General features: G+C 48.7%; 1 protein-coding gene across 12 annotated transcripts in view; it reads left to right on the top strand.

The window, feature by feature from the left end:
- Window positions 1-23909, top strand: part of Kcnj15 (potassium inwardly rectifying channel subfamily J member 15) — a 44143-nt gene extending 20234 nt beyond the window's left edge. For 3 of the 12 annotated variants that reach the window (XM_040750411.1, XM_005073792.4, XM_040750416.1), the window contains 2 exons: window positions 18205-18303; window positions 22063-23909. In XM_040750411.1, the coding sequence (XP_040606345.1) occupies window positions 22083-23210 (1128 nt within the window). In that variant the 5' untranslated portion in view covers window positions 18205-18303; window positions 22063-22082 and the 3' untranslated portion in view covers window positions 23211-23909. Of the gene's footprint in view, window positions 1-16452; window positions 16640-17981; window positions 18094-18204; window positions 18304-19465; window positions 19609-22062 lie in introns of those variants that run through there. The other 9 variants (XM_040750412.1, XM_040750418.1, XM_040750414.1 and 6 more) reach the window with 8 other exon arrangements.
- The last annotated feature ends 1284 nt before the right edge of the window (window positions 23910-25193 follow it).

Genomic DNA, 25193 nt, shown 5'->3' with positions numbered 1-25193 from the left:
AAGAGCGGTCTGACTTTGGAAGCAGACAGATCCCAAGGAAGGGAGATAGAGATGGACTTCTCTTTCTGGCTTGTATGACCATGGGGCCATTCAAAGAACACAGAAGAATATTAGGTTCAAGGGAAAGGTTGATGACTTCCCCTTTGATGAGGTCACACTGTAGCCTCCAGGCAAGACTGACGTCTCCCATCTGCAAAGAGTACTTGTGGTACAGAAGCAGAGATATCAGACATTCCCTTGACTCAGCTCCTGGCTGCAGCTGATATGTGGAAACATTCATTATGAGACCCTGCGCTACTTGTCGACAACTGGCAGATTCCAGTTCCCTTTTATTTTATTCATACATGTGCACACTCAACATACACTAGAGCCCTGCTGCGTCCTGGGCTGAGGCACATGTAGGATAAGTAGTTTACACTCCAGTTAGAAACTCTGAGCTATGATGGGTGGAGGTCTGGCTTTGGAGACAGACAGACTACGGTCTAGACATGATCTCAGGCCAACTCTTAAATTTATCTGGGCCTCTATTTACTTATTTTTTATCAGAGTTTCACAAGTCACTCTGAAATTTAAAGTTAGAAGCATCTACACTGTCAACACAGTGCTGGATGCATACATATTCTCACCTCCTGTGTTGCTAATTAGCTTTATTATGTGTAGGCATGGAAGCAAGCAATTCCACGTGCTGAGCTAAGGGCCCTTGGAAATAAAAGTGCAGTCAAACAGGGAGGGAAATCACTGGACCTATAGCCACAGCTAAGAAAAGCACCTGCCTAGAATGATCAGTGTCTCAAAGCAAAATCTGAAAAAAAAATCAGGGGCAGGCGGAGGAAGGAGGAGGAGGGCCTTGCAGAAGGGAGACCATGGAGAAAGGGTGAAAGGCATTGTTAGTCAACAGGGAGAGCTCATCGGGCAGCTGTGAGTCACTCAGCTTGCGCAGGCAGAGGCTGAGGAATGGTTGGTGCCAAAGCCAGCAGATGGGGGGGCGTCTCAATACCATGTTCTAAAGCCCAGGAGTGAGATTTTGACTAACGGACGGTGGATGTTGCTGAGCTGGGCAGCAGGTGGCTTCACAGGGGCCACTGAGGTTGCAGAATATTCTTGAAGGAAGATAACCTGAGACAGGGACCTCAAGTGTGAAGCTGTCATCATCAAAGAAGTGATCAGATCGAGTGATGGATTTTGCACCAGAAGACTCTACTAACAGAGGGACTTAAGAGGTTTAAAAGGAAAATGTAGAAAGTTCCAAAATGCAAGACTTGAATGTGCCCCACATGCCAAGCCCTGTGGGGAAATCTGTGTGAGTGAAGGGAGTTGTAGCCACACCCTCCTGAAGGTTGTAGCCCCACCCCCAACTCATAGATCCCAATCTTTGACCCACAACACCTGAACATGGTTCTCCTTGATTCTTCTCCTTATGCTGTGCACTGAGGATGAAGTGTTTGTTTCTATATTGAAGCATATGGGTTTTTTTCTCCATACACCATAATTCCTTTAATAATGCAGGGCAACTATTTTCTAGAACCAAAACCAGGCCAGCAGAGTCAGCTATAGATCTATGTTCACAAGGTCAGGAGTGATGTTTTGGCTAACAGAGAGCCCTAATACAGACAGTCGGGGGGCGTTTAGAGGGATCTTTGCAGCTTCACTATATAGAACATTCTAGAAAGAAGATGGCTTGAGACAGGGACCTCAAATATGAGCCTGTTGGAGTTTCACCAGAACTGCACACGGCCAGAGATGACTGGAAGTTTGCAGAAGTATAAAGGGGGTGTTGGCAGTTGTCTAGGGGGTTGCCAAGTTCATTCTGTGAGGCATACTAAGAATAAACAGCTGGGAATGACAGAAGGCTGATCTACGGAAAAAGCAAAACCGTTCCCTTCAGGACAGGAGGTGACCCAGAGCTGAGAGTCCCAAATGGAACCTCCGTTGGGAGTCCTTCCTTTTCCCTTACTGGTAGTCCTCACAGCCCCAAGACAGGCATCTTGGGTTTTATTTTTCATCTCATAGTCTGTTGGTCTGGCAGTGGCGAGACCAACAGGAAGGTATGGGTTCACACAGAAACAATGTGATAGCGCTGTCAAGGGTTTTCAACCTCAGTCCCATTCCCAGATCCATCTCCAGTGTGGGATCCAAGCAAGAACACGGTCACTGACCAACCAGCTTTTTGTCAGAGTTAACTCATTTCAACCAGTAAACTCATTGCCCTTCAGCCAATCCCGTGGGGTTCCTCTGCTTTGACTCAGCTTCCCGGAGGTGTGGACCTGACTTTGGTGGTATTTAATCCCATACTGTTTTCCACTAAAACCAGCTCCATAGTAGAGAATGCACTGTATTTCAAAACTTATTTTCAGGTCTAGGGCGGTAGCTCGGTTGCTTAAGTGTTTGCCTTGTGAAAATAGAGATCTGAGTTTGACCCCCCAGAAGCCAGGCACGGTGGCTTATTCAGTCTCTGAACTGGGAAGGCAGAAACGGGAGGATCCCTGGGGACCTCTGAATAACCCGCGTCATCTGTGTGGCAAGCTCTAGACCACTGAGAAATCTTGTCTTAAAACCCAAGGTACATGCACCTGAGGAACAAGCAGTGTTGTTCCCTGGGCTCTATGCATACCTGCACACAAGTGCACACACACCCCCTCACACGCAAACACCACACACACACATTTGCAATGATTTTTGCATAATACAAGCTGGCTCAAAAGCTAGCAAGTACATATAAACAAGACAAAAAAATTTTTGGGAAACTGTAATTGAGAGAACAGTGTGTGTGTATGTGTGTGTGTGTGTGTGTGTGTGTGTGTGTGCTCACAAGACATGCACATGATGCTTCTCTCATTTTTGATGAAGAGGACCCATGTTCCCTCCCATGGTGTGTGAGTAACATCTGGTGAGTTTTGGCAGCTAGCACTAGTCAGAGTGACCAAGCCAGAGCTGCCTGTCCTAACTCAGCAATTCCAGCTCAGTGTGAGCCCCACAGGAGCTGCATGACCAGGGGAGGTCAAGACCTCAGTCTCCAGCTATGTCTCCCAGCAGGAAAGCTTTTTTAGATTAGAGCCAGCACTGGGAACGAGTTGCTGACTACAGGCTCGGGATGTTCAAAGGATACTTTCAGCCCTAACACCCTCTCAGAGGGAAAGCCTTCAGTTCAAGCAGACTCTCCTCAAGACCCGTCCTGCAGGGATGTACGGCAAAGCCAACCTTTGTGTCCCTGTGCCATAATTTATAGGTTGAGCAACCTTCTCTTTTGTGACAGGGTGACACCAGTAACTTCTACCCACAGGAGGAATGGGAAGTCAGACACTCTGGCCCCTTCCTGTGTCATGTGTGCTGTGGTTCAAAAAAGGACCCAGGCCTACTGCCACACAGCTTGCGCTGTGTCCCCTCAGCCCTGGGTGGGATCTTGAGGAGTTAGTGCGAGCTGAAGAATCTCAGACTTCAACCAAGAATGTCTGAACAAGAATTTTCATGGTAAGCGATTCCCCAGGAAATGTGTATATGCGTTGGAAAATCAATGAACTCAATGGTCATTGGCCTCAAAAGCAATGGATTCACCATTCTTAGTAGATCACGACTGTAATCCCAGTATTCAAGAGGCAGAGGCAGGAGGAACACCATGAGTTCAGTTTCATAACCCTCTATGCTATACGGCTAGACCTTATCTCAAAAAAAGACCCCACAATATTAAATACACATGTGAGTCAAATATTTATGATCATCCATCTCCCCCAACCAAGATATGGGACACACACATAGCATACGAAGATTCTTATCTTAATGGACATGTATTTCCACTTAAAACTACACACTGTGTATAAGCCATGTATGTCCACTTTAAGCTATATACCATGTGTAAGCATTTAAAGGGATAAAGAAAGGCTGAACAGGAGTTTTCTCTGTTATCCACCTGCATTAGACTTCTCCACGCTAGAGACACCTGGGCTAGGGCAGGCAGAACTCAAAGTAGAACCCCAGCTCTCTGGATTGACACGCCGTGTACGTGATCTTCATGGAGCACGGATAAGCAGACTTTCGTCGGGTTAAGCTGAGTGCACTCATGCCAATCAATCTGAGGAATATACAAATATTTTTGCTCTCCAAACATGTGCTTGTGCTGTCAGTCAACATATGAAGTCTAAATCATCTTTTTTGGTTGATCATCCGGGTCAGTGGAAGGGTTTCCCCGAGAGCTTTGCTGTGGGATCCATGTTCTCCCTGAGCTGAAGCACTGGACGTGGCCTCTATGAATGAGAGGCTGGGTTATGAACCAGGGGTCTCTGAGTTCAGCTGGGCAGCCGCGCTGCCCACCTCGCTCCTCCCTTAAGCGTTAAGACCCTCATACGCGTCAAGGTTTTTCTCTAGCATTGGTGATGTGAAAATGGATAACGGGCTGGATAGAGGTCTCACTCCTGTTTAAGTTCTTGTGATGCAAGCGCAAAGACCTGGATTTGATGCCCGGGACCCACATAAAAATAAGCTGGGCTAGTGATCTGCATCTGTAATTCTGGTGCTGGGAGGTAGAGACAGGAGTATCCCTGGGCTTGCTGACCAGTTCAGAGAGCGGAGTCAGCGTGCTCCTGGGTGCAGAGAGAGACTGTGTCAAGAAGTAAGATGGAAGTAATTGGGGAAGACATACAACACCAACATTTGCACTTGATACACATGCACAGACACGCACACACGCACCTGCATGTAACATACACACACACGCACCCACACACCTGCTTGTAACACACACACACATGCACCCACACACACCCACATGCACCCACACTCCTGCTTGTAGCACACACACACCCCACACCTACATGTAGCACACACACATTCCCCACACACACGTGCACACACCTGCATGTAGCACACACACACATGCACACACACATGCACCCACATGCACCCACACCCCTGCTTGTAGCACACACACACCCCACACCTACATGTAGCACACACACATTCCCCACACACACGTGCACACACCTGCATGTAGCACACACACACATGCACACACACATGCACCCACATGCACCCACACCCCTGCTTGTAGCACACACACACTCCACACCTGCATGTAGCACACACACTCTCCCACACACACGTGCACACACCTGCTTGTAGCACACACACACACCCCTGCTTGTAGCACACACACTCTCCACACCTGCATGTAGCACACACACTCCCCCCACACACACGTGCACACACCTGCATGTAGCACACACACACATGCACACACACATGCACCCACATGCACCCACACCCCTGCTTGTAGCACACACACTCCCCACCTGCATGTAGCACACACACTCCCCCACACACACGTGCACATACACATGCACACGCACATACCTGCATGTAGCACACATAGACATACACACATACATGCACGTGCATACCTGCATATAACACACACACATGCACTCATACACCTGCATGTAACACCCACACGATGAACTGAACACCACCCATCCAGAGCCCATCTTTTAGTGGGAAAGACACATTCCAGAGCTGAGTCTTATGGCAGCGGAATAAAGCCGCCACGAGGCGCTGACAACATGCAAACGGTAAAGAAGGGGCTCTCAGAGAAAGTCTGCCAAGAGCCAGAGGCCACGCCTCAGCGGGGCTGCGAGGAGTGCATAGGAGTTTGCAGGAGGCAGAAAGGTCTCTGTGGCAGCGACTGACCTGCCCGAGCAAGGGCGGCAAGCAGGAATCTGCTCTATCAGCAGCCCCTCCGGGCCAAGTGCAGACTCCTCAGCCAATTAGAGGAAGCCTCGAGCTAACACGAAATAATAGGTCCTCACTGCTCGCTGCAAACTAGGCTCTTGGACTTGAACACTTGGAACATGTCTGAGAGTAAACGATTCCACAGATTTGGCTGTGGCAGGGCGTGGAAAGTTTCTCAGCTGCACGCTGCAAGTAAGTAAGTACATCTCGTTTATGGTGATATCTGGACAGACTGAGAAGGAGCCGTGCCGGGGAAATTGAATTTTCAGATTAGCGGCATAAAATGGAAAGTCTGGCTGGAGATCCTTTCTAATTGTGTTTCCTTTGAAGAGATGAGTGCAGTGGGTGTCGCAAAGCCATCTCACTTTAATCTTACCTGGAGAGAGAGAGAGAGAGAGAGAGAGAGAGAGAGAGAGAGAGAGAGAGAGAGAGAGAGAGAGAGAGAGAGAGAGAACACTATGCATTCAGCCCTACCGATTGCTTTTAAAAAGACATATTAGAACCAGACTTACTGGTGCATGGCTGCTCCCAGTACTGAGGATGTAGAGGCAGGGGGATTACTACAAGTTAAGGCTAGCTGGCCTGGTCCACCTTGTGGGTTTGAAGCCAGCTTGGACTACAGAATGAGGTCCTGTCTCATCGTCTCTGAGACCTCCTCTCCCTCATTCTGTGTCTCCTGACTGTGCCCAAATCACCCGCTGACTCTATGGGAACCGCCGCTCACAGGTTCTCGCTTCTCTCCAGCTGCTAGCACCAGCCTGGTCTGTACATCAGTCGCGTCAGCTTGGATTACGGGAAGTGCTGAGTAAGTAGGATGTCAGCATTAGCTTTGCCAGACCATTCTCTACGGTGTCAAAAACAATCACCTGGTGGGCACGGTAAATCTTCTCCTCCTTTTGAATAAAACCTGACAAGTTCCTCGTTCACCCAAGGTGAAGACGTGACAGTTCTCAAAGAGCTCACAGGCCCTGACTTCTCACCTGGATGCCCGCCCCATGCCCTCCTTCCTTTCTGGAAGGTGTGGAGCTCTGTCTACCAGGGGCTTTGCCACAACACCCCGTTCTTAACCTGACTTCTTGAAGTTGTTCCGTTTCTTCATCCCTCCTTGGGCAACCTTCCAGGAACCCCAGACTAGAACACACCACACGTCCACGCTCTCTTCTGTCTTCCAGCCTGGACTCCCCCCTCCTCCAGCGCACCCATGCATGTCTCTGAATGGCTGTCTAATGGCTTGTGCACGGCCCCACTCCCCTGTCCCGTTCTAAGCCAGGGAATAAAGACGGTGGTGACTTGTGTTCACTGATGGGTCCCACACAGTGCTCAGCTCACAGTAGGTACTAAGTCCTTGCTGCAGGTGAACAAATACTGAAGAGCTGACTTGTTTTTTCGGCCTGCCCTGCGTTTTGACCTGTGTGTTTCTAGACGCTGTAGATGATGGTTCCTGTGGGCCCGTGAGAACCCTACTGTAGACTCAGAATAGAATCTGCTGCACTTTCTCTGTGGTGAATGTGATTTTCTTTCGGCCAGCGGTCTCCTGTGTGATTTTTTCACTGTGAGCCTATTAAAAGGGACAGTCAATTCTCTTGAGATACTCCGGTATGGCAGATAGATTTTAGCCTTCAACAGCCTCTGTTCTGTGCTTGAGGACACCAAGTCTCAAAAGGGTTAAGAATCTGCCCCAAAGCCTCACAGCCAGTATCACAAGGAACACAGTACTCTGTCCTTTACACTACAATGCTCAACGTATCTTTAAGCACAGAGGATGTTATGCTCAACTTGACTTCTGAAGGAGAGAGGTAGGATGAGCCAACAGCAGAAGAAAGAGAACCTCCAGGAAAGAACCAAGTGTTCCCTGACATGGAGCCCCCAAGGGCACCGAGCTATTCTGGAAGAGGCTGAGCCCAAAGCTGGAAGCCAGGCTCATCCTAGACAGAGCAAAGCTGAAAAGTGAGCCCGAGGGAGGGCTGAGCGGCAGGCACAGTGCCTTCCAAACTCTTCTTGGGATCTTCCCTGCCGGCAGTGGAAGCCACTGGAAGATTTGTGAAGAGCAGGGGCAGGTGCACAGGTGCATGCTTTCTCCTTCCCGGTAAGAGCCTGGAGGCAACTATAGTTTATCTAAACCCGAGTGGTACTCTGGGTACGTTAGCTAAAGCTACGGCTCCCTGGTTCTTAGAAAATACCGCGTGACACGGCGGAGAGCAATGATGACGTACGTATCGCAGCTGTCTTCTTGCCATTTCTCCTTTGTGTCCATGTCAGAAGAAAGGGTGCCATGGCTTCAAGAGCAGCATGGGTGGGACTGCTTCTCTTGGGTGTGAGCCCCACATGTTGACATAATGTCCACGCCCCGGGTTAGAAGGGGGACTGATTGTGGTTATTTACTGATTCTAAAAGTTTTTGTTACATTTCTTTAGTGTTGTGTGTATGTGTGTGTGTGTGTGTGTGTGTGTGTGTGTGTGTGTGTTGACATTATTGGAATGATTGCATTTGGAATGTATAACCTAATTTAAATCCAGGTCCATCGTGCCTGGTGAACTAGAGAGGGTCTCCGTTGACTTCGCACTAGACTTTCTGCCTTTCGCGCTCTCAACGGGTGCATCAGACTATGGCTATGCCAGCGCCAACGGTGACCCTGTCACAGTAACAGCCACGCAGCGCCACTCTGTTGGCTTCCCGGTGATTTTTAATGACCACTTCTGTTTACTGCACGTCAGAACAATAGCTTTTACTTAATGGCTATAAAAATGACCCTTACACAGCAGCTTATCTCAGAACTGTAGGTGTGTGTCCTAATGGCGACGCTGTGGCTAGTAATCTCTGTGGCTCCCCTTTTATCTACCCCAATGTCTTATTCCAAGAAGGCAATCATTATCTTATCTAGGTTACCAAGAAAACGACCATAATTCAAAAAAGTAGTTCAAAACCAGTCGTGGTGGTACGCACCTTTAATCCCAGCACTCGGGACGCAGAAGCAGGCGGATCTCTGTGAGTTCGAGGCCAGCCCGGTCTACAGAGTGAATTCCAGGCTGTTACACAGAGAAACCCGGTCTCAGGGGTGGGAGTGGGGGAGGGAGTGGTTCAGGACTCCCGAACCAGCTTGTCTAAAATGAGAGTAGGGATGTGGAATGTGGTGCAGTTGATGGAATGCTTACACAGCCCGAGCAAAGCCCTGGGGTTCAAGCCCTCGCACTCCACAAACCCGTCATGGTGGCACACGCCTACAATCCCTAAAGCAAACAAAAGATAAGGCTCAATTACCAGCCTCCAGGCTGCTTCTGAGAACCATGCAGGAAAGGACTGCATCTCTATCCCACAATGCCACAGTTTGTTTCCAGAGTTCCTAGTACCAGAGTGCTGTGTTTCTAAGAACATCGTCTGTGTGTAGCACTTCGTCTTTGCCTGTTTGAGCCTTCTGATCTACTCTGGAGGGTAGATTTTTTTTATCTTCCCTAAGGATATGAGATTTAGCAAATGAAAATAAGGAACAGTGTGCTATCTATATGTCTATACACAGCACGTATATAGAGAGTATGTATACACGCATTTCAGATCAACCATGAATAATTTTATTATGTGTATATTCTTATTAAGTATTAGATATTGTCATAGCTATTATAAAAAAAGAATTTGCTACCCATCTGAAATTCAAAATTCAACTGAGCATCTTGTATCATATCTGGCAGCCTCTAAGCATGACCAAAATCCAGGCAACCCCCATCTAGCTAATTAAGTACAGATGGCTTCATTGTATTGTGTTTCCCTGTTTACTGATGAAGGTTATTTAACTGCCAAAGGACTAAGAGTTTGATTGAACACGGAGGCTTTTTGAAATTGGAAAACACCCCTGTCACTGAGAGATCACACGTGACTATGCGTTCAAGAAGCAAACAGTTCAGACACATCCATGGTCCAATCATGGTACACCATGTTAGACTGTTGGTGTGAACTGTGTCCATGCCCCCCCCTTCCCCTCCAGACCTGAAAGCTCCAGTTCCTGCACAGACATGTGGTCAAGCATGGACTGAGTGAGACTGGGTTGTGAAACGTTTTGACACGGGTCCCACTTTTGAATAACTTGGTTCCAAACCAAGCAAAAGTCAGTCATTTCCCTTTGTCTGGGACATGATTCCCATTAGGATAATAACGAACGGGAAAATCAACAGGAGAAGGAAATCCAGCTGCAATCAATGGCAGGTGAATCACGCCGAAATCCACTCATCGCCGCTCAAGTCACCCAGATCACAATTCCACTTGAAAAAAAGAAAAGAAAAGAAGAAGTAGTATCATGAAGCCAGAAGAGAGGACACACAAGGTGCTTCCTACATTTCTCTGCCTTTGTAACCCTAGAAGTAAAACAGACGCGTGTGGGTGGTGAGAGGTTCTCTACAAGGGAGGTTTATTTAGGGGGACCGATCTGAAGTGGTGCAAATTATGTAAGGATGCATGGTAAAAAGGCAGCACCGCCTCCCTCCAACGCCTGCCTGGGTCACAAGACGATAAAGAATGAAGGGAAGCCATCCCCTTGCTGGCTGCACACTTGCAAGCTCCAACTGCACCCAGTTTGCAATTTCATTAAAATAACACAGGATAAAATACTTCAGGACTGTCTACACAAACAAATGCCTTCCTCCTTGCCTTACTCCAATACACTCAAGTCAAACAATCCCCAAGGTCCTGCCTTCCTTCTTTCCTTCACCAAACAGAACCGTGTTAATCCGTCTTCTTACCAGTGTTTGAATTGTTCTAGACAATAGTAGCAAGCCAGACTGCCTGAGCCTCTTGGCGAAACACGTTCCCCGAAGAGAACATTTTGGAAAGTTAACACAACACTGTGTGCCTTGTTTTCTCTCCCCCCCCCAGACATAAATTTTCCTGTTCCACCAATCACCTCACAACAATGCATGTCCAAGCCATGCTGTGATTAAAGGGGAGACTATGCTTATTACCCACGTTCTTCACATGTTGGAGCAAGCGAGATCCAGGGTGGTAAACCAAAGGAAATTTCCACTCGCCCTTAGCTGCTGCACGCTCCCCGTCTGTAAGAAAGCCCGCTGTTATTAAGGAAGAATGTTCAGCTGAAGTCGGTCACTCATAACAACAGACAGATGTATAATGTTTTATTTGGGTTAGCTAGCTCTCTTGCAAATAGAGAGCCTAAAATTAAACCGTCTTTACAAAAATACACAGCAAATGATAGCTGTGACTTACTCTAGAGAGCTCACATTCTTTGCCATGGAAAATGGAAAGTGAGCCTCCGATGAACGTGGTATCCGTTCAGACTTGTCCCTGCTGGGGAAAGAAGAGGTTGATGTTCTATGGAATGAAAAAAAAAATTAGGAGGAATCTGCATAGAGGAATAAGGGTTTAAGTATGCAAACCACATTTAAGGATGGAAAGGGATTTTTTTTTAGTACTTACGGAATTTGAAAGAATAATGATGTGACTAAAGACACAGGCAGAAGGCTAAGTGTTTGACCACAGAGGCACACGGGTTCCTGACCGGGTCACATGTAATGCAAAATTGGTTATTAGTCATTGAAGGAACATTTGTTGCTTACCCTGTGTGTCACAGGGTAAAAGGGTAAGTTTCTCCAGGTCACCGAGTCACCCTGCAATCTTTGGGGAAACTGAGTTCCTTTAAAGGCTCAAATTCGTGGGAAGCACCTAGAGAAACTTGGGCTCATTAGCTCAGAGGTGAGACCTAGGGGAGGAGGGCGAGCTCCCCGAGGGAGGCTGACGCTGCCATCGAGGGTGCCTTGTGTGTTCAGAATCCGGTGAGCAGGTGGATGGCTCACCCTGAGACATGTCACGTTAACCGGGGGTGACGTCTGCTCATGGAAAGGCCTGGGAAGCACAAGTGTGTTCCAACCCTAAGCCAGTTAGTTGCTGGCCGAGGGATCTTCAGCAAACCATTCGCACTCTTGGAACCGCTTTTAGATCTGGGCAGTCTGGACCAGACCAGCATTCGCTAGAGTGCTTCTAAATGTCAAATCAAGGCGGGGCGGCTCTGCTCGGGTGTGGCAGCCACGAGCACCCCTTTGTGGCACAGGAGGTAGCAGCACTTGGCCCCACAAAGGCGGAACGGACTTGAAGATGTGGAGCAAAGCCTATGTCTAAGTGATTCTGTAGCATTCTTGATTAGCAGCCTGTCCTTAACTAGCAAAACATCTGAGATGGTCTTCTACAAATGCCTTTAATGCTACTTGGCCAGCGGCCCTGTTTGAGTCAGATGATGCTTGGGTACCAATCCCCGGAGTCCCGCTGTCTTGCAGGTCAGGCCTCCAGAGTTCTTACTCAGTGTGGAACTGGGGGCCACTGTAGGATGCTGCCGTGAAAGGGAGACTCGTCTATCCATATCTCCCAACTCTTTGTCATCGTTGTTGTTTATTTTCTAATAAGACAGTCCGCTTGGGCTTCTGCTCTCTGGGAACGTTTCCAGGACAATTGCAACTCCCTGGCAGGTCCCACACATACGGTACACCGAACCCCACGAGCTCCCCGCTACCTCCCCTACTGTGTGTTCATCTTCCCCGTATCCTGCTCTTCTCCAAGTGTGGTCTCAAGATTTGCAGCATTGGTACCAGCTAGGAACTTAGACCTCTGGGCCTCCTGGCTCCATACAAGCCGTCCTCCTTCGGATCCTCTCCAGGGGTTAGGGGGCTCACAGACACATACCTAGGGTCTCTGTCTGGAATGGGGGGAGTAACAGTAGAAACTGTTAGGCTCTCCATGAGGGTGGGATACAGTCTTTATGGAAGGCCTGGCAGGGCATAAGCGATGATGGCTGTATTCTCTGTGATGGGCACGATCCTGCGGCATGCAGTTTCATCACAAGCCACCTGGAGAAGACAGGCATCACCATGTCCCTGTGATGGTGTTGTGGCGAGGAGGCCAGTGCTAAGGGCAGGCAGAACTGGGTTCTCCGGACAAGCTTTGCTGTCTACTGGCTTTATGTATCTGCATAAATTACTTAATTCCTCCACTCTTAAGCTCCTCACTTGGAGAATACATTGGTTTTCTTCTTCAGCTGGCAAAGAGAACGATGAAATTAAAAAAAGAAATGATGTTGCTTTGGAACGTCCCTCTCTCTTGAAATCAAGGCAGTGACACAGAGGTGAAGGAAGGCCCAGGGGCCCTGGGTGTGTCTGTGAGATTACAGGTCGCCAAGCCATCAGATCCACGGATGACAGGAAGGCTGGGATGGAGGAATGGGTCTCCCGTGCGCGCTGTGTTCTGAAGGGTCACCCGGTGTCTTGTACCCAAGGGCTGACTGGGAGATGACCTCCTTCCCTATGCTGTGCTTAGAGATCAGACAGATCCACCTCCCTCCTGAAGTCCGCTTAGACTCCCATTAATTCCTCTGCTCCGAGTTCTCACCCTAGACCAGCATTCGGAGTTCCCATTAGGGTGATTTCAGATTTTTATGTCCTTCCTTTAAATTCCGTATCTTTTAAGCCAGCATACAATCCGATACCAAATCAGGAAGCAAGGTTTCTCTGGTGCCAGTTTTCACCAGGAAGCCAGAGAACTCCGAAACCTCCATGACTCACACAAGCATCCCTTCCCTGTCACGAGTTAGCAGCAGCTATGGTCCAGCTCTGGGCATCTTCTTCCTCCTCCCCCTTCCCCTAGTACGAGGAACCGAAGGGCAGCCCAGGAGTACCGCAAGAGCCCTGCATGAGCCCAGTGCCTCTGCTCAGGTGTGATGAGCCCCTTACCGTGCATCATGCAGAAGAATGGCCTTTCCTTACAGGATGTAGAGGCTCATCCAACCTTCCCACAGGATGTAGAGGCTCATCCAACCTTCCCACAGGATGTAGAGGCTCACCAACCCTAGGGACGGGCCTAGGTAAAGATCTTTTACAGGATCCAGCGGAAAAATGCTGAGAATAACCAGAATCAACATCCAATCACACACAGTAACCGAAACACGCCACGGTTCTGCCTGTGTAGACCATTGACCTGGGAAACTAGCTCACGAGTGTGCTGGGGTACATGGGGATAGCAACTACCCCGTGTTGGTGAAGTTAACAACCGGGTTCAGGACTCAGCCAGCCTTTGAGGCAAGGGGTAGATGGTTTTGGAGAGGGGAGAAGAATTCAGTACAAGGCCTTAGCAAAGACCTCCTGGTGTGTGTTTGTGTGACCTGTCACAGGGTCCAAAGGACAGCAAGCCTGGCTGGTTTTATTTTTCAATTACTTTTAAACCCTCTGAGCTCAGTGAACCCTGAACGGATTCTTGTTAAGCACTTTGTCCTACTTAATATTTAAGCCTGCGTATGCTTAACGTGAAATTTAAGCTAGGTAATCTTTGGGCTTGCAGGTCATCGAAATACAAGAAACACAAAAACCCGGCATGTTAGGAACAGCTGATGTCCAAGAAAGCTTCTCCAGCCACTTTTCATACCAACAGGAGGTTACATTTTGTCAAGTCTGCCCCTTTGCATGTTGTCGGTCCAGAAAAGGAATGATGGAGTCAGGCTTTGTTCCCCGGCAGGCATTGCCCACCTCTATGTGAGTTCATGAAAGGGGGGCACTAGAGTCCTGACTGAAAAGCAGACCACTGCACTCCCATTAAGGAAAAGCTGCATTTTTGTTTTTTATCTGTGGGTACACCCACCTTGTTTCTCTGCCACGGAAAACAAGCTGATGCTTTCCCAGGATAAAAACACATAAAACTTAAGAAATTCAATAAAAATAATTTCGGACTTTTAGGAAGTCCCTAAGCTGAGCTAACTAGGGGAGGGAAAGTGAATACTAAATGGGTTTATTTTTCTTCAGAAAGGATCCGTGGCAGGTGGAAGACCCTATTTTTGAGAATTGGGAAAGAAAAGGATATTGTGTAAACAGGAGTGGGCCAGCAAAAGTGTTGGGTGAAAATTGTTGTGAGAGTTAAAAATATCTCTGTATTTAATTTCGGCCAGAATTATGTAGATATAATATTGTTTATCCCAAAATATAAGTAACATTTATATAATCAGCGTAGATTAATTTTAGCTGGAATTATTGGTACTGCACTAATAACTAATATATTATGATACATAATTTAATACAAATTGTATAATACACATGGTATACATTTGGCAATACATAATATATATATAAGCATATATATACGCTATAATCTATATGACTTACAAATACCTGTAAAACAAATATAAACAACATGTCACAGTTTTGACAGTTTAGAAGTTTTGCCCCTGGCTCTGGACACAGGGAGGTGGTATTTCATCTACAAGGATGGTGGCGTTGGCCATGCCTGAAGAAACACACAGGTGTACTCAACACCTGGGCAATACTGGTCAGGGTGCTGAGAGGAAGCAGAAAGAGTGGGCTCATCCTAAAGCGAGGAAAGCAGAGCGTTGCACCACAGCGGGAGTAGTGTGTGCTCCCAGAGCGGAAGCAGCATCACGTGAGATTTTGTTAGACACACACAGTGTGTGTGGCTGGTGGAGGAGTACAGTGCTGCCTTGAGTCAGCGTTGGGAGCTTGAATGGGTCACTTCTCCATGGCCCCTCTGTGTGTCTAGGTGTCCTCCTGGAAGGACAAGCGGGAGTGCTCACCTTGCAGGACTACAGTGATGGGGTACCGTGTGGAAAGCACGTGGCTGGGTATGGCTGGAGTGTGGCTGGAGAGCACGTGGCTGCCACGTCAGCATGCTCTGTTATCTATGCCGATTCTGTTGGTTCTCCCCTGAACTACTGTGCTACGGGTACCCAAGTCTTTACCACCATTGCTTACCACTCGTTACTTTAATCTATAACATGCACCTTCTCCGCCTGGGGTGCTTCCAGACCTATTCCTGCCTGCTCTCTCCTTACACGTTTCTTCTAAACGGCCCCCAGCTTCCTGGCCCCTCACAGGTTGCTCACTGTCAACAGGGATAGTCCCAGTGTGCTCTGCTTGGCTCCCCAGATCAGCTACCCACAAGAGCCTGCGCCTCTCCGTCAGAAGATGTTTCTCCCTGGTGACTCTTTTCCAGTTTCCTGCAGTTCATGACTCATCCCCGGTGCTACCAAGGCAACTATCCTCTCCTCTTCATGCGGCCAAGTGCCTTCTGCCTACTGATTAGGTTCGCTCCCAAACTGGAATTTTCTTTCCTTTATCTGCAGAAAACAAGTGGCCTTCTGCAGAATGAACTTACGGGTTCATGCTCCGTGTCTTTCTTGACTAGAAGCAGGGGAGGGCAATCCTGACTTCTCTATTCAATATTCTCCAGCGAAGATATCAAGGTTGTGAGACTTATAATGCAAACCTGTAAGTCTTGACAGCTTGAAAAACCTGGGAAACTAAATGTTATTTCCAGAGGCTCATTCGGCTTTAGTGGGGTATTAACCTGGAGGGTTTAGAGAGAGGAAGTCATGTGACAGTGCCCTTGTATCTAGCTTGTGGAAAACTATTCATGTCTCGTCAGAATTTAAGCCATGTGGGTTGCGGAACCACAAAAGAAAAAAAAGTCAATGGCTACGATGTTAATATGTATAAAACGGGAGTGTAAGAAGCAGATATTTTTTTAATGTTATGCATTCATTTAATGTGTGTGTGTGTGTGTGTGTGTGTATGTGCATCACCGTGCATGCATCGCCCATGGTGGCCAGAAGGGGGAGATCATCCAGTCACCCCCTGAAACTGGAGCTGCAGATGGCTGCAAGCTGTCCTGTGGGTAAAGAAAATCAAACGCGTGGGTCTCCCGAAATAACAACAAGCGCTCCTAACCACTGAACCGTCTCTCCAGCTCCCAAGAAGTATACTTCTTAAAAGGAGGCTGCAGGAGAACAGACGGAGTAAGCCAAGAGCACGTTCGTAAAGTGTGAAGCAAACAGCCAGACTGATTAATGCAAGGCAGGTGACGGGTCTTAGCGGAGCAACGGGCAGGGGGCCGTCCTCCGAGCAAGCACTGACCACGCTGACATCTGGTCTGGGTGAGACTTGAGGAGCACATAGGAGGAAAAGTATTAACGGCAAACCAGTAACTGTGTAACCGATGTGAAATGTGTTAACTGCAAACCAGTAACTATGTAACCGATGACTGGTCAGCAGTAAGAATGAGCAGGAGTACCTGCTTGAGGCTGATGACAAATGTGTGCAGGTCGATAGGGAAGAAAAAAATGCCCAATAGGCAAGGTGGATAGACGGAGGGCATAGGCAGCAGTAGTTAGGAGATAGATGGAATGCAGATAGATGGCAGATGAATAGGTTATTTGTTGCATCTACCAAAATAGACGATAGATGGTAGGTAAAAGATAGACGATTGATAACCGGCTGATAAATGACTGACAAATCACACACACACACACACACACAGAGAGAGAGAGAGAGAAAGAGAGAGAGAGAGAGAGAGAGAGAGAGAGAGAGAGAGAGAGAGAGAGTTTCAGAAAAGAAAAGAATATAAAGGCGCCTCGAGTTCAGTTCGACTTAGACCAGATCACATAGAGCAGAGAGGATGGGCAGTGTTGTGTATTGGGAAGAGTTCAGCTTAGAGCAGAGAGGATGGGCAGTGTTGTGTATTGGGAAGAGTTCAGCTTAGAGCAGAGAGGATGGGCAGTGTTGTGTATTGGGAAGAGTTCAGCTTAGAGCAGAGAGGATGGGCAGTGTTGTGTATTGGGAAGAGTTCAGCTTAGAGCAGAGAGGACGGGCACTTCTGTGTATTGGGAAGAGTTCAGCTTAGAGCAGAGAGGATGGGCAGTGTTGTGTATTGGGAAGAGTTCAGCTTAGAGCAGAGAGGACAGGCACTTCTGTGTATTGGGAAGAGTTCAGCTTAGAGCAGAGAGGATGGGCAGTGTTGTGTATTGGGAAGAGTTCAGCTTAGAGCAGAGAGGATGGGCAGTGTTGTGTATTGGGAAGGACATGGGTGCATCTCCCGAAAAGTCTTCACACCTCCTACCTCCTCTAGCACCCAGCTGAGCCTTCCCCTGTAGACTTCAGGGCCCTCTTCTGCAGTCTGTCACTCCCTGAGGCAGTGTTGACGGTCTTTTTTTTTTTTTTTTTTTTTTTTTTTTACCTAGCTCTCTCTGAGTCAACAGGAGCGATGCATTTCCACCGGTGGTGGGACTATTCCGGACTCTTCCCCTTCAGTGTGGGCTGTTTACTTCCTCCTCACTTCCTCTTCCTGCCTCCTGCTCAGATCACTGTGGCTGTGCCTCGGTGGGGGTGGGTTGACCCTTTCTCTGCAGTGCCTTTTGCCAATGAGCTCTCTGCTCTCTCCTCTCTCTCTCTCTCTCTCTCTCTCTCTCTCTCTCTCTCTCTCTCTCTCTCTCTCTCTCGGGGCTGGAATTCTTAGCGAGGGCTGTGGTGGTAGCAATGGTTTCATTCTTGGAAAAATTTTGGTCCATGTAGTCTGTACTGGGCACTTTGCCAGATGGCCAGGGATTCGAAGGTAAAACGCCACACCTACTGCCTGGAAGGGGGACCTTCAGGGGGGCCAGTTTTTCTGGGTGCTCTGGATCCACCTGTAAGCAGCACACATGTCTGTCCCTCTTTCTTTCAGGCCATAGCAGAGCCCCACGGTAGCCAGGTGGGTGAAGGGGAGCGAGGACGTGCCACCTTGCCCTGCAGAGGATTCCTGACCTACAGAGTAAGCGACCAGGTAGAAAGGGGCTTGGAGGGCAGAGGGTTCTAGACTGGGGGCAGGGCTTGGAGGAGAGAGGAGACGGGCCATCCCCGAGGCCCACGTTCCTTGGCTGCTGTCTTTCCCTCAGAAAGGGGCCCACTGCACTTCTGAGCTGTGCGCTTGCAAGAGGCCACGGTTCCCAAAACCCTGACTGCTGGGAAGCAAGCCCTGCTCATGCCACTGACCCCAGAACCAGGTGCTCGCACAGGCTTGCAGCCAGCGAGCACTTAGCAGAGACAGGAAATCACACAGTTCATCCCGGAGCCAGGCCAGCTCCCCAGCCAGGGCAAGCAAGGGAGACACAGAAGCACCACGGTGCTACCTCCCAGGGAACGAGGCCGCAGTCCCCAGGACCTGGAGGCTGCTGCTGGGTGAGCATCTCTCCTGCATGCTGGACACTCAGCGTTTCACCCGTCCAGGGAAACTTAAGCCCTTGCTCTGGTCTCAGTGGGTTGAGTGGCACGCGGCGCGTCCGCCCCCGCCGTTTCCCTTCCTTTCTGTCTTTCTCCTTAAGTACATCCTGTCACTTGCACGTAAGCCGTGTCTGTCTTCGGCAGGGCACTCCTGTCTCCACATTCAGGCGTGCCGGCGTGACCTTCCCAAGCCTCAGTGGTGTTGCTTTTTTTTCCCCCCTCACTAAGAAGCGTAGTCCTGTGCCCAAGAAGGGAGGTCCCGTGCTCCCCCGCGATGCCCCTGGCTTCTAAATAACAGGTCCCAGGAAGAGTGAAGCAGGCGTCAAGAAGTTAAAGCTCAGAGTAAGGCCCGGCCTTTCCTTGCCATGAAATCAAGGCCGTGCCTTTCCAAGAAAGGGAAGAGGTCATTGTTCAGTGAGAGGTAGGCCTTTCACACTGAAGCAGGAAGACTGGATGGCCCAGGGGCTCCGTTTCACATTCTGAGCAGGTGCTGCTCCTCTGATGGGGACCGTTGCTGTTTCAGTGAAAGGATTTGCCTACATTCATTCCAGAACTTCTATTGGCATAATGTCCCCTCCCCACCCTTCCAGGAAGATTAGCGTCTGAGTCTGAAGCCCCTGAATACCCACCTATTCTTAAGATACCAGTGAGGTAGGGTAAAAGACACGGCCAGCCGGGTAGAGTTACTCTGCAATTGCCAACATTATCTTTTTCGGGGAATGTAGGGATGATCATCCGTCTCCGTCAGCCGGGGTGCTATAAGATGCTCTGTGGCCTCGCAGTCAGCTCTTCTCTGGCTGTTGGGTAACGAATGATGCGGGGTGAAGCCTCCCAGGGGCCGAGCTGGGAACGCAGTGGCTGCTCCTGGGTAGGTTTTTATTTATTCATTTTTTTCCCTGCGACTACATTAGTTACCCTACATAGCCCTTCGTTTTTAGATACACTACATACCCTTTCGTTTGTTCTTAAAATAGACTCCGCCGCCTGGTTCTATTTTGATCTGAAGAACGGGGCAGAATTTTGTGTATACCTAAATATCACACCTAAAATGATATCGGCGGTGCTTGTCTAAGAATAACCTGCATGGCAACTGAGACCTTAAGAAAGTTTAGTTACTTGCTATTAGTGGGGCTGTGGTTGCTTGATAATTTGACTTTCCCCAAATGCCATCAGAACCAAGAGAAGCCATAGATATTAATTATTCATTGGATGGGGGAGGCAAATGAATTGCTCTAAAGAATGTTAGTCAAAAGGAAGGTCTAAAAATGTATTTATTAATACTACGTTGGCTCTGAGGACTTTCAGTAATATTCTCTACTGCTATACCAAAACTGTTTTAGTGGTGGCTGATCTAACATGTGTAAGATCATTTGCAAAATCAGTTCTGGATCTGGTCAAGCAAGTTTTAAGTACTATCGTGGTAAATCATTAAAGCTAACTATGAATAGATACGGGTAACATTTTGCAAGACATTTGCATAACCTTTTGTATAGTCAAGAGAAAAGTAACTAATTTTGCTTTTTAGAATAAGGCTTTGTTTAGAAGCTAACCTAACCATCAAAAAACCTTGCAATATAGGAGTAAGGCAACCGTAGCTCTTGTCCACTTAACACAAACGCAGTTACCTGGGAAAGAGCAATGGCAACTGAGGATTGCCCCCGCCAGGCTAACCTGTAGGCATATCTGTGAGGCGTTTTATTGACTGATGACTTATGTTGGAGCTCCCATCCCACCGTAGGCAGTGACATCCCCTAGGCAGTTGGGCCTGAACTGTGTGAGAAAGGCAGCCGATCAAGACAGAGGAAGCAAACCAGTAAACAAGAGTTTCCCCGCGGTCTCTGCTTCAGTTCACGCCTTGCGTTTCTGCCCAGGCTTCCCTCGTGGTGGCCTGTAACCTCTAAGATGAAATAAGCCCGTTCCTGCAAAAGGTTGCTTTTAGTCGCTTAAGTGACAAAAAAAGCAAGCCAGGGCAGGAGTTGGTTCTGAGAGTGGGCTGAAAACCCACGCAGGCGTTAAAGGGCTTGCTCCCACTTTAAAATTTTAAAGAGTCGAGGTCTAGAGGGGTGGAAGGCTTGAGCTGAGTCACACAGCTAATCAGCTGACGAATCGGCGGTCCCCCCTCCACCCGTGCGAGCTCTCCCGAGAAGCCCTCGGTCCCTTACTCAGCTGCCCTCGCCACACTGGCACAAGTCCGCTAGCCTTGACTTCACAGCTCCACTTTCTTAAGTCCACACTGGCCTTCCCTTCTCCCTCCTGAGTTCTCCTCAGTCCATCTGAACTACTGAGGGGCTGAAGATACGGGGACAGCTGCACCTGTCCTGGGCGCACGCAATCTTCTTGCGATTACCCCCCCAAGCAGACAACACAGCAGCTACCTCTCTGCATACCACGCGCATGGCGCTAAGTTTCGTGAGTCATCGAGGCAAGGTTTAAAGCTCTGAGAACGAGACGCACAGATTGCACGCAGATAATTTGCAGATAATCCACTACAGAGTTTTGTATCCGCGGGGCAGAGGGCAGGGTGGGGGGCGCTGAGGGCTAGAAACAGGGGAGGTCCCTGGAAACTGACTTAGCTTTGCTTCCTGGTGCTATGTTGAAATACCCTGACAAAAGCAACTTTGGGGTGGGGTGGGAGTGGGGCTCTGGGGAGAGGGCTCAGCAGTTAAGACAGCCAGCTGCTCTTGCAGGGGACTGGAATTCAGCTCCCAGCTCCCAAGTCACACACTCACAGTCACAGGTAACTCTTCCAGCTCTGGGGACCTGACTCCCTTTCTGCCCCCACCCGGGTATAAGAAAGTGGAGAAAGGACTCGTTTGGACTCAGAGTTCCAGATTACAGTCTTAACTGAGGGGAAGTCAGAGACGCAGGGGCTTGGTACAGCCAGTCACGTCAGGTGGGCCCTGGAGAAGGAGAGCAAGGAATGTATGGTTGCTTAGGTCCCCTTCTCTAGTATTCTGCAGTTCAGGATCCCCGGCCTAAGGGATGGCGACACTTATAGTGGGTGGGTCTTCCTGCCTCCCCAATTAAGATAATTATGAAAGTCCACCATAGACATACCCATGGACCAACTTGTCCCAGACAATCCCTCGCTGAAACTCTCTTCCCACGTGATTTCAGATTGTGTTGAATTGACACTTAAAACGGACACAGATACCAAGGGACAATTGAGCATTCACAACCTGATGGTAAATAGAATTATGATTGCCGCATGTGGTAGATCATAGTCAAAATGTAATGAAAGGATTCTGCTGTTACCTTTTTCTACTTCCTGGAAGTTCCACCAAAGAAAAGTTGTAAGACACATCCTTGCTGTTTCTTTCAGGTGCTCCAAGGAGCCTGAAAATGGACACCATGCACGTTGGCATGTCCAGTGCCCCTCTGGTGAAACATTCCAATGGGGTTGGACTCAAGGCCCACAGGCCTCGAGTCATGTCTAAGAGTGGGCACAGCAATGTGAGAATTGACAAGGTCGATGGCATCTATTTGCTCTACCTTCAGGACCTGTGGACAACAGTCATTGACATGAAGTGGCGATACAAGCTCACCCTGTTTGCCGCCACCTTTGTGATGACCTGGTTTCTGTTTGGAGTGGTCTACTACGCCATAGCTTTCATCCACGGTGACTTGGAGCTTGGGGAGCCTAACTCGAGCCACACGCCCTGCATCATGGAAGTGGATTCTCTCACGGGGGCGTTCCTCTTTTCCCTGGAATCCCAGACAACCATTGGCTACGGGGTCCGTTCCATCACGGAGGAGTGCCCTCACGCCATTTTCCTCTTGGTTGCCCAACTGGTCATTACCACGTTGATTGAGATCTTCATTACCGGGACCTTCCTGGCCAAAATTGCAAGACCCAAAAAGCGAGCCGAGACCATCAAGTTCAGCCACTGTGCTGTCATCAGCAAGCAGAACGGGAAGCTATGCCTGGTCATCCAGGTGGCCAACATGAGGAAGAGCCTCCTGATCCAGTGCCAGCTCTCGGGAAAGCTCCTCCAGACGCACATCACCAAAGAGGGAGAGCGCATCCTCCTCAACCAGGCCACCGTCAAATTTCACGTGGACTCCTCTTCTGAGAGCCCCTTTCTCATTCTGCCCATGACTTTCTACCACGTGCTGGATGAGACAAGCCCCCTGCGGGACCTCACGCCCCAGAACCTCAAAGAAAAGGAGTTTGAACTGGTGGTCCTCCTCAACGCCACCGTGGAATCCACCAGCGCCGTCTGCCAAAGCCGGACATCGTACATCCCAGAGGAGATCTACTGGGGCTTTGAGTTTGTGCCCGTGGTTTCCCTCTCCAAAAACGGAAAGTATGTGGCTGACTTCAGTCAGTTTGAACAGATCCGGAAGAGCCCGGATTGCACCTTCTACTGTGCGGATTCTGAGAAGCAGAAGCTAGAGGAGCAGTACAGGCAGGAGGACCAGAGGGACCGCGAGCTGAGGAGCCTCCTGTTACAGCAGAGCAATGTCTGACCCCGGCCTGTCTCTGGGCACCTCCAGAGCTGTCTCCTCCCCCAGGGCTCCTCTCGAAAGCAGTGGCTGCTGTGAACGTGGGATGGGTGGAACCTGATACCAAAACCACACAGATGTTCATTGGGATAGATGGACCTGATACCAAATCACACGGACATTCACTGGCATAGGTGAACCTGATACCAAACCACACAGATACCCATGGCCCATATTCTTCTTCGTTCTGTTGGCTGAACAGGCATCTTTAAATATAAAAGGATTTCTTCAGAGTGCCTGGTCAGAGATAAACACTCAAATTCAGATACACACACACACACACACAGACACACACACACACACACACACACACACACCACTAAAATGGAACTCTATATCGAAGAGCTGAATGTAAAAGATGGAGAGGATCCCTGCCCCGGTGACGGGCGTGCGGCAATGTTAACAGCGAACGAAATGTATGTCTGTAGAACATCAGCTTATAATGCAAAGTATTTATTTAACCCCCCATATCAAGGGCGTCACCAGTGGCCCAGGTGGGAGGCATGATTCACTACCCACTTCTGTCGCTGCCTACGAATCTGCTGCTCCTTCTCATGTTCAAGTATGTAAGCTGTGTGTGTAATGATGATTGTCTGGTAATGGCCAAAACGTGTTGGGGAAGCAGGGACTTCCAGCTTGAAAAATACAATCACTTTGTTTTTACATTTTTCCGTGGACTTAATTGTGTGGAGGGAAAGTAACCACATCGGGATCTAGGAGCTCTGAAAATACGTCCATGTCTTGATCCTATTGTCCTCATTCCTTTCTGGGGGAAGCATGTACTAGCCTCTTTTTTTTCCCCCTTCAAAATGTCCTTCACAGACAAGTCCAACAGCACCGATTAGGGACTTATTGGCGGCAGACACAGTCAGGTTCCAGCCAGGCTTGTGGAGCAATGGTACCATGAGCTCTGCTCTGAGTGATGCTGTCAATGTCAATTTTCTAGATCCACATGGGGAAAATGACTGTGTGGGTCCCAGGATCCACACGGCCAGATCTGCACTCCTGTCGGTGTTGTTAGTCAGTGTTAACTCTCAGACATTTCAGTGACCCCCCCATACCTTGGCCACAAAGAAATTGCGCAAAATTACTGATGTCTTAGGCTCTCTGAGAGCTGTGATTGCCACAACCATGATAAGTACGTGGCTCGTTGATTATAGTCACCACAAAAGAAAATTGAAACTGTGTCACAATATAGGACGTCTGCATAGGTGACGCTGCCTGTGGAGGCTGGGTGACAACGGGAAGAAGAGTTGTGGAGGGAGAGGACCCCTTGTTCAAGGGCCTAAAGCACATTCTGAGTATCCAAACATGCCTCATACAACCCAGCATTACAGGGGAACGCTTTGCCTCTAAAAAAAAAAAAAAAAAAAAAACCTAGTGTAAGGCCTTCGGTTTTTTTTTTGAGGAAAGAGAGTAGGTGGCCAGGAGTTGGCTAAATATGTAAAAGGTGTGTGCTCCTTTGTTTAAATCAGGACAAACTGTAAATTAACTCAAGCACCATGTGACCATGAATGTGCAGTCAGCACACACACACACACACACACACACACACACACGTGTGTGTGTGTGTGTATGTGTGCACGCAGACACACAAGTTTCATACAATAGGCTAATGTGTGTCCTGGCTTTGTAGACATAAGCCGTCAGACATAACACTTAGGAAAGTCCACCACAGTTACCTTTGTGTTTATTTGATTCTATAAGAAAATGAACACTCGGGCTCAGAGAAATTGGGGAGACATTAACTGGATCCAGCTGTTGGTGTGAACCGCTGCACATCTGGCCGTATCTTCACGTGGCCACGTTTGCAAGTCTCCTTCCTTTAAACAACAATGATGCGTGGAAATAAAATCTTTGGATTGGAGCTGAGCTAATGAAGTGAAAGTCGGGGACTCATGGAGGAAACGTTTGTGGAATAGTTTCTATTAGCAAAGGCAGGGTTCA

This window comes from Mesocricetus auratus, unplaced genomic scaffold (genome assembly GCF_017639785.1).
Source record: "Mesocricetus auratus isolate SY011 unplaced genomic scaffold, BCM_Maur_2.0 Super-Scaffold_100008, whole genome shotgun sequence".
Classification (NCBI taxonomy): Eukaryota; Metazoa; Chordata; class Mammalia; order Rodentia; family Cricetidae; genus Mesocricetus; species Mesocricetus auratus.
Note: the sequence above shows the minus strand (reverse complement) of the source record. Positions and strands in the feature narration are given on the sequence as shown.